The sequence below is a fragment of the Telmatherina bonti genome, assembly GCF_933228915.1.
Source record: "Telmatherina bonti genome assembly, chromosome: 21".
In the NCBI taxonomy this organism is placed as follows: Eukaryota; Metazoa; Chordata; class Actinopteri; order Atheriniformes; family Telmatherinidae; genus Telmatherina; species Telmatherina bonti.
In genome coordinates, this window is record NC_136630.1 from 26,007,992 (window position 1) to 26,020,498 (window position 12,507).

Sequence of the window (12,507 nt, forward strand, 5' to 3'; positions counted from 1 at the left end):
GCCTCCATCACCATCTTTGGTGCAGTTAAACAAAGATTCTGCAGGTTGGAAACTCACATGGACGATTTAACACTTCGGTGCAAAATCTCCTGCTTGAAATGTGGTTGAATGATTTAAGAGAGCATTGTTTGTGATTCAGAATTAAATCCAAATAAAACAGAAACACAGATGCTTCACGAGTTTGTCGCATTAACCCTCCAGCCAAACATGAATGATTAAATCTATCAAGAGTTACATTCAATTCAGTTCATCTCAATTCCACTCAGTTAATTTCTGTTCAATAGTAAGGTGTTGGGCGTGTGTCTGCTGACACACTGACTGACAAATCTCAGACAAGCTCTTATAATCTGCAATAACAGGTCAAACTTAGCTTGTTTTACCTGAAATTACAAACTCTGCAGAAATGAGATGCTTTGATAACAATAAGTTAAAAATTGTTCAGATGGTTCAATTAAACTCAGCTTTATCTGCATAGCATGACTTCATTACAGCTATCTCAAGACACTTTTCCACACGGTCCAATTTCAGCTCAGTTCATTATATTCCAGTTAAAACAAATCCATTATATGATCAACATTCATTCAGGTTATAATAACTGTGTTCATACGAACCAGTTCATTAAAAGATGCTGCCCACCTATGGAAACCATGGGTTGCACTGAGTTTTCCTTTTTGGTTTAATCCCCCCACCCTCTACACACACGGTGGGGAGGAAAACCTCTTTTTCAACAGGAAGGAAAACATCCAAACAAAGAGAATAGATTTTATTCTTGTGAGCTTACAGTAGCCAGGAAGAATCTGAGCTGTGTCAGATAAGAAACTGTAAATCTAATAGGTGAAAAATGAGGCCATTGTTGGTGGTGATCTTTGTCATTACTCCTCTAAGGCTGGTTCTGCTTTTGAACTTCACAATGTTGTCTCTTGGCAAAATTAATCAAAGCTGTGTAACTAATTAAGTTTGTGGAGATAGTCCAAGCGGCAACCTCCGGCGGTTCAAAATGAAGCCTATGTGGAAGTACATAAAACTGCAGTTCCCCCTTCATCCACTAGGGGCTCCAAAACAGAGCAAATCCCCATAGACTCCCATGTTAAAAAGACCAACTTCACGGCAGAAATAAACATGTTTACAGCCTGGTTAAAAAATCCATTTATGGTTTAATAGGTCAGGTTTACCTTCATGACAACTGTGAGGGAGGTGATTTTTTTTCTAACTTATTTGTTTAGTGGTAATTTAATCTCGAAACTCGGTATATTTAGGGGCGTGTCCCTTTGATTGACAGGTGCCCAATCTTCCGCTTCAAGAAGGAGGAACGTAGAATTTAGCCGGTTAACAACATAACTTATCTTTAGCTGGCTTACCTCCATTAGCTGGTTAGCTCCTGTTAGCTCCAGACTCGTTCAGTTAGCTCTTAGCTACAGGCAGGTCAGAGATTGCTAGAAGTGAATCATCCACGACACACTTACAGCCCCCCCTCACCTCTTTGCCAATTTTTGTATTTTCCGGGAGAGACGACATGCGCGACGTTACCAAGATGGCGATGGTAGGAACCGCCCCCCGAGCTTCAATTCAGCTCTTCAGAAACCTACGGGTGACGTCACGGAGGCTCCGCCCATCTTTTTATATACAGTCTATGACGTAGTCCTAAAACAAGCATAGGTTATTAATTTGAGCCACATTTCAGCTTCACTCTTCATAAAATGAATCCAGTTTTTTTTCTTTTCTCTTTTTTCCTCTTTGGTCCAAACAGGCAAACAGAGTTGTGCTGATTTGGCAACAAGAGACGATGCATTTACGTTACAAAGGCTGAGCAGCTAACTAGCTGGTTTCTAGTCAAAGTTTAATGTGTTGTAGTTGGCCTGCTTATGAAACTCCAGCGTTGTGGTTGAGGTGGAAGTAGTAGACCCGCACTGAAAAACCCTGCACAGATGGTTTATACATGGTGGTTATACATGGTTCCATGGTTTATACATACATGGTTATACATGGTTTATACATGGTGGTTATACATGGTTCCATGGTTTATACATACATGGTTATACATGGTGGTTATACATGGTTACATGGTTTATACATACATGGTTATACATGGTTTATACATGGTTCCATGGTTTATACATACATGGTTATACATGGTTTATACATGGTGGTTATACATAGTTCCATGGTTTATACATACATGGTTATACATGGTTTATACATGGTGGTTATACATGGTTACATGGTTTATACATACATGGTTATACATGGTTTATACATGGTGGTTATACATGGTTACATGGTTTATACATACATGGTTATACATGGTTTATACGTGGTGGTTATACATGGTTACATGGTTTATACATACATGGTTACATGGCTTATACATACATGGTTATACATGGTTTATACATGGTGGTTATACATGGTTACATGGTTTATACATACATGGTTATACATGGTTTATACATGGTGGTTATACATGGTTACATGGTTTATACATACATGGTTATACATGGTTTATACATGGTGGTTATACATGGTTACATGGTTTATACATACATGGTTATACATGGTTTATTTATGGTGGTTATACATGGTTACATGGTTTATACATACATGGTTACATGGTTTATACATACATGGTTATACATGGTTTATACATGGTGGTTATACATGGTTACATGGCTTATACATACATGGTTCCATGGCTTATACATACATGGTTATACATGGTTTATACATGGTGGTTATACATGGTTACATGGCTTATACATACATGGTTATACATGGTTTATACATGGTGGTTATACATGGTTACATGGTTTATACATGATGATGGTTTATATACCTGATACAAATTCCAGTGTGTTATTCTTCATCAAGTTTTCTGTGATTTAAACATTGTTTTAAACATTATTTCCATGCCGATCTCTGAAATTTCTTCACTTCAACTTTGATATCAACCTTCGTGTTATTTATGTCTGTGTGATAAGGACGATTTCCCCCTCTGATGGACATGCGAACAGAAGCAAGACACCTTCTGATGGTCCAGATTTATCCTGCAATTTGGCACATTTGCTCCTTTTTTCACTAGATACTACACATTATTTACTGCCTACACTATATCTGAGTGATTTTATTTATTTTTAGTGTCTTCAGACATTCAGCAGTGGGAGGAAATAGAAGAGCTGTTCATGGATTAGGTTTTCTTATCTGACCTGATCAATCGCCAGCTTGTTTACTTATTACATGAACTAGTTTGGTTAAATGCCTTCTGTTTACTTCCTCATCATGAAGAGATAAACATCAGTCCTAAATGGAACCAGTAACTTTCCCAGTACATCCAGTCGGCTGCAGCTGTTAGACTTCATGCAACTGATTTGTTGTCACAGGAAACACTGGTCTGGCGGCGCTGGAGGTAACACCAGGTGTGTTGCTGAGGATCACCACCGACACAGGAGACAAACACTTCTCGAGCGCCGTCTCGGCCCTCGATGCCGTCGGCACGGCCGGCCACCTCGTTTCCATGGCGGTGGCAGACGGGATCGACAACGCTCCCACAGCTCTGCTGGCCAATCACATGCAGAGCTCTCTGGCTGCAGCCGTGGCCAAAGAAGGTAGTCGCTCTCGGCAAACGTACAGCGCATGTATCATCAGTGGGTCGTTACCAACGTGAGATGTGTGTTCTTAGATCTGTCCCGAGCAGAAGAGGACGTGACGTGTTTCAGCAGAGTGGCCAGATTCCTCCTGCAGTGTCTGACACGAATCCCCACATCAACCTGCCAGGCTCTTTTGCAGCAGGTCAGTAACACGAACGCTGAGGAGAAATCTCAGGGAGAAGCTGGATGAGTGCCGGCTTACCCCGTGTTTTTATTCTGTTTATGAAACAGACAGACATGTATAAAGTACTAGAAATCAAGACTCAATAGTACAAGTACCTTATGAATGAAGTTACTTGAATAGAAGCTGAAGTCTTGAAGTGCCCCACTTAAGTAGAAGTACTAAAGTATTCAACAATATTTGTACTTAAGTATTACAAGTAGTTTATTTTAAAATTTTTGCTGAAAGTAAAAGTAGTTCATTGTGTTGTGTAGTATTTTCAGACAACATTAAACTTTGTATATCATGTTGTTTGATTTCAAACTTTCAGCCTGATATTCAGAAATCCCTTTGCTGTAGCAGTAGTACATGAACAGGAACACACATTTAAAAAAACCACACATATGAAGTGTGTTCATTCCCTTCCATAGCTTTTCCCCTTCTTAAACCAGTAAGTATACTTTAAATGTGTTTTTTATGTAAAGACGTCTCTCTTCATCTATAACTTATGGCAAGTCGGCCACTTATAAGCTAGTTCTTCTGTGAAAACTAAAGTAATTAGTATTGTTGATTCACACACACACACACACACTTTTATACGGTTATGTTGCTTACTTATAAAGCACAAGAGACATATTATGTTGCTGCTAAATTGCTTCGTGACGCTCCTTCATTCCCGCTCAGCGAAGCTGCCAGAGATCCTTTAGCTATAGGAAAGAGGTCCCACTCTTTTTATTTTTTAACTGGCATGAAACTGAAACTTGCGTACAGAGATTGTCTATAGCGACACACATCGCACTCTAACAAGTATAATGGATTTAAACAAATCACCATCGTGTTTTTTTTTTTTCTTTCTTTCTTTTGTAACGAATAAAGACGCAAGACAGTAAAAATCTATCGAAGTAAAAGTATCATAGTGATCCAGAATATGTAGTGGAGTAAAAGTAGAAGTAGGAGAGAAAAAGTAATACTTCAATAAAGTAGAGATACCACATTTTTCTACTTAAGTACAATAGTGAAGTAGTTGTACTTTACTGTACATCTATGGAAACAGAAAGTAGAAGCTGAAGCTCCGACATGCAAGAACCGTCTCTGGATTTTATAGTTGCAGCTGATGTTAGAATCATTTATCTTGATCTGATACTTTTCAGATCAGTGGAAGATTTTTGTCTACAAATTGAATCTGCTGATAAGATGATCCTCATCAGATAGTCGTTTCCATTCCACCTGCGTGCCTCATCGTGTGACTCACATCACCGTCCTTCTGAAGCTCTCCGTGGTTGCCTGACAGTCTGTGGAAACCAAACGCTGCCTTTCTGTTGCGATTATGATAAATAAAAAATGCACGTGACTTGCAGGTGTTCTTGGAGCCGTTGTCCCGTGTCTTGGGCCAGGCCAAGTCCAAACAGGTCCTGATCACCGTGGCGCAGTCCGACCCGAAGCACCTGAACTGCCTGCACCGCCTCGGCATCCTCATGGGCGTCACAGACTGGGTCAAGGACTACCAGAAAAAGCTGAGCCCACCTCCTGGTCAAAGCTGTAACACACACACAGCTCCTGCGGATCCCAACAAGGTGAGATTACTGGTAAAAGAATCAACCACTGGTGTTCAGACTTTATGGCAATTATAATTCTGGATGTCATTTCAGTCAACATGTGGAATCCATGAAAAGAGTCTGATTTTAGCATATTTACAAAAAACAGTTCAGTGAGTAGGTCTGTCATGTTACTATGGTTACCGTAAGCCGCAGTAATGGTTAACATTTTCTGTGATTTCAGTCTAATTTGATAGATTCTAAAAGCAGCAGCCTGTCCGCTCTGAATATGAGCGAAGACGAGTTCCTGGAGGAAGACAGCAGCTCAGTGTCCTCCCACCTCAACCACAGTCCACAAGGTGACCGAACAAGCCTCACACACACCTAACCGGTGTGTAAACTTCCAGTAACAATAAAAAAACAACACATTTTTGTTTCTAGTCAATGGTGGCCCAGATGTAGAGGTTGAGGAGGAGGAAGATGAGGAGGAGCTGTACGAGCTGGCCTCCATCCCTAACGGCGAGGCCTCAGATGTCCACAGTGACGCTGAACAAGGTCAGAGTGAGGAAACTTCTGACTCGGATGAAAAGGACGCCGCCAGCGGCCAATCAGAGATCGAGTTCCACTTCCAAAAGACTGTGATTGAAAACATCAGGTTTGTTGTTATGTCTGTTCGTCGGGGTAGGAGTCAGTTTTACAGCCAGAATAAAACGGATTTGATGTTTCCTGCAGGAAGAACGAGTTTGGTGTCGGCGTGGAGCTAACGGCAGAGGGTCAGAAACTGATGCAGGTCCACCAGGAGAGGCTGGGCCGCAGCTTGGACCGCCTCTCCACCGAACTCTACAGCAAAGACACACACTTCGTCCTGGAGCTCATTCAGGTTTCTGCGTCCACGTTTACACACCTTCGGGTTCTCCTTCTGGCTGGATGAGGAGAAAAGCCGCCAGATGTTTTGTTTCTGAACTCTTCCTCTGTGGTTTCTGTTATTCAGAACGCCGATGACAACAGTTACCCGTCAGAAGGCGGTCTTGTTCCCGCGCTAGCGTTTGTGGTGGAGCGAGACTGCATCACTGTCCTGAACAATGAGAACGGCTTCCGGGAGGAAAACATCAAGGCCATTTGTGACGTGGGTCGCAGCACAAAGGGAAAACACAAATACGGATACATCGGTAATGACGCGTCTCATGAATCCATAAGTTTCGCCTTCAGAAACAAAACAACTCACGTTCAATACAACCCCAACTCCAAGTCGGTACGCAGAGTAAAATGCAAATAAAAACAGGAAACAATCATTTGCAAAACCTTTTTAAAGTGGAACTATTATGTGCATTTCACACTAATTTATTTTTATTTCTGAGCCCAGAAGGGCTGGGATTGATGGAGTTATTGTCACACATTGCTTTATTTACTTCAGACTGACCCTCTCTGTAGGCTGTCAGATCAGCCTGTGGGCAAAACGAGTGGATTGAGACTCTTCCGCATTAAGCCCCGCCTCCCGCCACTGCACTACATCGGGAGCGCGCACCGCACCTGCTTTCGCCGTCATTGTAACATCTCATAAACAGAAGGATTAGGCTAATATGAACTCACTATAAAAACCAAATACAATGTCAACACATAGCATACAGCCCTACATGTTGGAACCTGAATCAGAGCCTGAAAACGAAGTGGAAAACAGCAACCCACAGCAACGAATGCAGCAGGATGTCTCTCTTTGGTAAACTCACCAGCCATCGTTGGAAATAACTTTATCCCACGTTTTCCACCCGCCTGATGTATTTGTACATGTCCTTGTTAACCAGTAGAAGGTAACCAATCACCGAACCTTATCCCCCGGGACGTCACAAGGATTTCCAAGTAGAAAAAACTCTAGACCGATGCGTTTTTCGTCGCCATGGAAACGGAGAGAGTGCTGGAACTCAAACTAAACATGCGTTTAGGTGATAACAAAAACAGTGCCGTTCACATGTCTGATGAGGATTCAACACTGTAACACTGTAGAAAGCTCAGAAAACTCCAAATACCATAATAGCACCCTTTTAAGCTTTATTAAACTAAATACAACAGCAATAAATTTGATGTTCAAGTTGATCAACTTTGGGTTTTTTTCTTTGTTTTTGTTTGTTTTGTTTGTTTGGGTTTGTTTTGTTTTTTTTTACAAATTTTCACTGATTTTGAGTTTGATGTCTGCAACATGTTCCCACAAAGTTGGGACGAGGCAACAAAATACTGAGACATGAAATGAAAAACACTTTATTATTCCCACATGGGAATTCATATGAAGTGAGGAATTCTCATCAAACATGTTTGGATCGTCTCACAGCTGAACTGGTTCATTGGAAACATGTGAGTGCCACGGTTGGGTATAAAAGAAGCATTCCCGAAAGGCTCAGTCATTCTCTGGCACGAATGGGGCGAAGTTCACCACTTTGTGAAAACTGCCTGAGGAAATAGTCCAACAGTCTAAGAACAGCGTCTCTTAGCGTGCGCTTGCAGGAACTTAACGAGGAATTTAAAAGTCCCAGGATGTTACAGGCAAAAAATGTAACCTGAGGCGATGTTTGCAAAAAAAAAGTGCAAAGTTTATGGGATTAAACATTAAATATCTTGACTTTTAATTTACAATTCTGTTCTTATTAATGTTTTACACAACTTCATTGGAGTTGTTTTTTTTTAAAAACAAGTTAAAAACAAAGAACAGGAAATGATGACTGTGTCGTTCCCCTTCAGGACAAAAAGGCATCGGCTTCAAGTCAGTGTTTAAGGTCACAGACTGCCCAGAGATCCACTCCAACAGCTTCCATCTGCGCTTCGATAAGAACTGCGGCCCCATGGGATACATCCTCCCCCACTGGGCTGAAGACAAGAGGCCTCTGGACACACAGCTTAAGGAACTAAATCAGCACAGGTTGGATAATCAGGAACCACTATAACATTTTCACTGGAGACGTTTTGATATGGTTGTAATGCTATTACACCGCCCTCACATCGGTGCTGCAAATTAAACTCCTTTACAATCAAAAAAGCATCAATATCTGATGAGTGTAGTTCAGGAAACATTGAAAAAACATAAAACAAAGTTTTTTTAAGAGACTTAAATTCAAGGAAATGATTTTCAGTGTCTTCTGACTAACCTTATGTAGATAAAATAAGTAAAAGTTCAGTTTTATTCAGCACACAGAAAAAAAGAATGAAGAAAAGCACAACAGTTAATATAATATAAAACTGTGTGGAAGATTTCACAGACAGCAAATGAATTTAATTAAACTTTATTTATACAGCAACAATTCGTGACAAAGCAATTAAACAGACAGTCCGACTCATGACAGCCTAATTATAATCTAAATACAAATCCATTATATGATCCATATAAGCCCAGTTTATAATAACTGTTGTCATGTAAAGCAAGTCATAACAATAATCACCGAGTTAAGGAAACCAACAGATCCCATAAAATCTTCTCTTTTATTCAATCCCCCATCCTGAGCTGCACAACGAGAAACATCCAGCAGAACCAGAACCAGGAGCAGGAACATCATTCCTGCTCCTGGTTCTGGTCCAAACAAATAGAGCATCTTTTGTTTGGACGGTTTGGAGGTGGAGAGGACAGAAAGAGGGTTCAGCAAGCACCATAACTCTGAGGCACATATTTATACATGAAGAGCGAAGAGAGCAGGGATGAACCCAATGCATCATGGGATGCCTTCCAGCAATCTAATCTTACAGCAGCTTAACTAAAGCAATGATTAAGGTTAATAAACCAGATAAGTTTATCAAGATTTTACCCCTAATCTCAAAAGTAGATAATATGTTGGCTTCGTGAAGCCAGACTGGGAACTGGTTCCACAGAGAGAGGTCTGATGGCAGGAGATTCTGTCTCCCATTTTACTTTTAGAACCTCGAAGAACCACAAGTAATTCTGCAGAGTTTATACATGAGGAGAATTTAAATTCTGTTCTGGATTTAACAGGAAGCTTATGAAGATAAAATCAAAGAAACTTTACCTTTCCTGCTAGTTCTCATCAGAATCCTCGCTGTAGCATTTTGGATCAGCTGCAGACTTTCCAGAACTTTTCTTTGACTGAACAGCGATCCGGATTTATTATTGGTGACGAGTGAGGGTGCCAGGATTGGGTGTAAAAAGATTTCCACCAGAGGGTTAGTCTTTCCAAGCCGAGATGGGTTGATTCACCTCTCCAAATTCAGTCCAATTCAATTCCAATTCAACTTTATTTATAGTTCGCTTTAAAACAACACAGTTGACCACAATCCCAAGCTCAACAACATTATCCTACAGAATAAAAAATAAAAACAATAAAACTATTAGTCACAGTAATGAATCACAGTCACAGTCAATGAATTATCAGCTAGTTCAGGCTGAAGAGAAGCTGCCATGGCACCGTAATTAATTCAACTGAATTTAATTCAACTTTATTTAAATATCGTCAGATCACGGCAATGCCATCTCAAGACGCTTTACAGACAGAGAAGAAAACATAATGAAAGCCAATTCATAATAGCCTATAGAAGGAAACCAACAGATTGAGTTGGAGGCTCCAACTTAATCTCCCATCCTGAGCTGCACACGGCGACAGTGGGAAGGAAAAACTCCCTTTTAACAGGAAGGAAACCTCCGGCAGAACCCGGCTCAAATTAATACAGCCATATAGGCATAGGTCGACCTTGAAAAACCATGTTCACTTGACACAGACAATCCATCGCTACATTCTTATATGTAACCTGAAACAGTAACTGTGTTTCCATCACACCTAGAATTGCACAAAAACTAAATATTGCAATAAAAAACAACCACTGATGGAAACACCTACGTTTTGAAAAAAAAAAGTCAAATATTGCTAAAATGTTTTTACACTCATGAGGTGGTTTTTCAGATGTTTCCAAATAAAAATGAAGAAAAAGATAAAAAAAAGAAGAAAATTGAAAAAAAAAGCTTTGAAAAAGACGTAGCAAATTCTCCGCAGCAAGTAGAAAACCCCAAAACAAGGCTTCCTTGCATAAGCCGTAATTCTCTGAGGCTAATGCGCCGCTGTTCAGTGGAAACATTCAAATCGCAGTTGTTGTTAGTTGAAACTTACAAAGATCGCTTTTCTTTTATGACAAAAATGTAATGCAAATATCAACCTGGAGTCCTCTGGACTCTTCGGCATCTCAGATGGACTTAAAGACACTAGACATGGCTGCTGTGGTCAGATAAGTACATGTTACACATGCTTTTGCAAAAACCTGACGTCTGCTTCTACATGCCAAACATCAGCAGGAACCGTGCTCTTAAATATAAGCTTCAAACTCATTTCTGTCAGGATTGTGGTGGAGGTGTGGACCCAAAGGCAGGACCAGGAGCCAGGAATGCAGAATGACGAAGATTTAATGACATAACTCTGACTGGACTAAACTAAACTGAACTGAACTGAACTGAACTAAACTAAACTAAACTAAACTAAACTAAACTAAACTGAACTGAACTGAACTGAACTAAACTAAACTAAACTAAACTAAACTAAACTAAACTAAACTGAACTGAACTGAACTGAACTGAACTGAACTGAACTGAACTGAACTGAACTAAACTAAACTAAACTAAACTAAACTAAACTAAACTAAACTAAACTAAACTAAACTAAACTAAACTAAACTAAACTAAACTAAACTAAACTAAACTAAACTAAACTAAACTAAACTAAACTAAACGCGAGCACTAACATAAGCCTGAGCAAACACAAATGGCTACAGATACTGGGAAACTAAACTAAAGACCCAGGTGTAGTGAATGAAACTAACGAGACCAGGTGAAAGCGATGAACAGGAAACACTACAAAATAAAACAGGAAACCAAAACGCACGAGAAAAACGCATGAAACAACGTACAGTTGTGCTCATATTTATTCATACCCTTTCATCAAAGAGGGAAAAAACAGCTGCCTGTAAAATAAGCTGAAATTGACTAAAAATAAATAAAAATCTTATGATAATTATTACATTATTTTCTAATTCTGGTTTATCAGAAATATTTTTTTAAAAATGCAAACAAATAAGGTAATTTATTACATATTCCATCAGTCATAAACTAATATTTAGTTGAACAATCCTTTAATGTTTCCGCTCCAGTCAGGTGTTTTCTGTTCCTCTCAGTCAGACTTCTGCACCTGTTGACAGGTATTTTGTCCCACTGTTCAACAGAAAAGTCTCTAATTTGTCCAGGACCAATTTGGTTTTTTTGTTTTTCTTTTTCTTTCTTCAACTCAATTAAATGAAAAACAGTGTCTTATATTACTAAATTAGATTTTTTGCTCATTTTTAGTTCTTGTTCCTTTTTTAAGTCTCCAGTTATTTGAGTGATTGTTGTAAATTCAGCCTTTTCTTTAATGAAACGGGATGAATACACTGCAAAAACTGAAATCTAAGTAAGATCAAAAATCTTAAAATGAGTACACATATGCTTATTTGTACTCAGGGGAAAGGGGATGAATACATATGAACACAACTGTATCATGACACATTTCTGTTGCGTTTTGGGAAATCTTTATGGAGGTACGGTTTGTTTTAAAGGTTTGTACTGCAGATGGGATGGGTTGGATAAACGTATTTATTTACTTTTATCGATAGTTTATTTATCTTTTAGCTAGTTGTCATCAGCAGGCTGCTATAGTCCTTCTCTGATGTTTTTCTGATCAGCTGGACCACCAAAATTAGCCTGCCTCTGCGCTCCGAAAGCCACCAGACCAGGAACTTATTTCATGACGTGCACCCGTCCCTGCTGCTCTTCCTGCACCGCCTGCGCTCCATCACCATCTACAACCAGGTGAGTCGCTGTTTACAGGTGCAAATAAACAGCTGCGCGAGTCTTTATGCTGAATTGTTTCTTCTCGTTCCCGTCTCCAGGGTGAGAAGCGCCTGGTTAGCATGACTCGCAAAGACCTCAGTCACAATGTGCTGGAGGTGGAGCACACGGAGGGCATCGAACGCTGGCTGGTGGTGAAAACCACCCTGCAGCCCAAGAAGGTGAAGCACAAACCCTCCTCATCTGATGCGCTCCACTGCTGCTTTGCATTTCTCTGATGTGCTGCTGACGCTCGGGCATCGGGGTGGGGGGGGGTCGTACGTTCTGCCACGCACACACAAAAAAAACATCAACGGCAGCAAACAGATTTTA

The 12,507-nt window shown here is 40.1% G+C and overlaps 1 protein-coding gene across 2 annotated transcripts in view; it reads left to right on the forward strand.

Annotated features, from left to right (window-relative positions):
• Positions 1-12,507, forward strand: part of LOC306771240 (uncharacterized protein) — a 66,855-nt gene that overhangs the window by 16,496 nt on the left and 37,852 nt on the right. For both annotated transcript variants that reach the window (XM_079260359.1, XM_079260360.1), the window contains exons 14-23: positions 3,375-3,599; positions 3,674-3,783; positions 5,160-5,375; positions 5,581-5,695; positions 5,778-5,991; positions 6,069-6,216; positions 6,328-6,505; positions 8,067-8,244; positions 12,030-12,156; positions 12,237-12,356. In XM_079260359.1, coding sequence (XP_079116485.1) covers positions 3,375-3,599; positions 3,674-3,783; positions 5,160-5,375; positions 5,581-5,695; positions 5,778-5,991; positions 6,069-6,216; positions 6,328-6,505; positions 8,067-8,244; positions 12,030-12,156; positions 12,237-12,356 — 1,631 coding nt within the window. The remainder of the gene's footprint in view (positions 1-3,374; positions 3,600-3,673; positions 3,784-5,159; positions 5,376-5,580; positions 5,696-5,777; positions 5,992-6,068; positions 6,217-6,327; positions 6,506-8,066; positions 8,245-12,029; positions 12,157-12,236; positions 12,357-12,507) is intronic.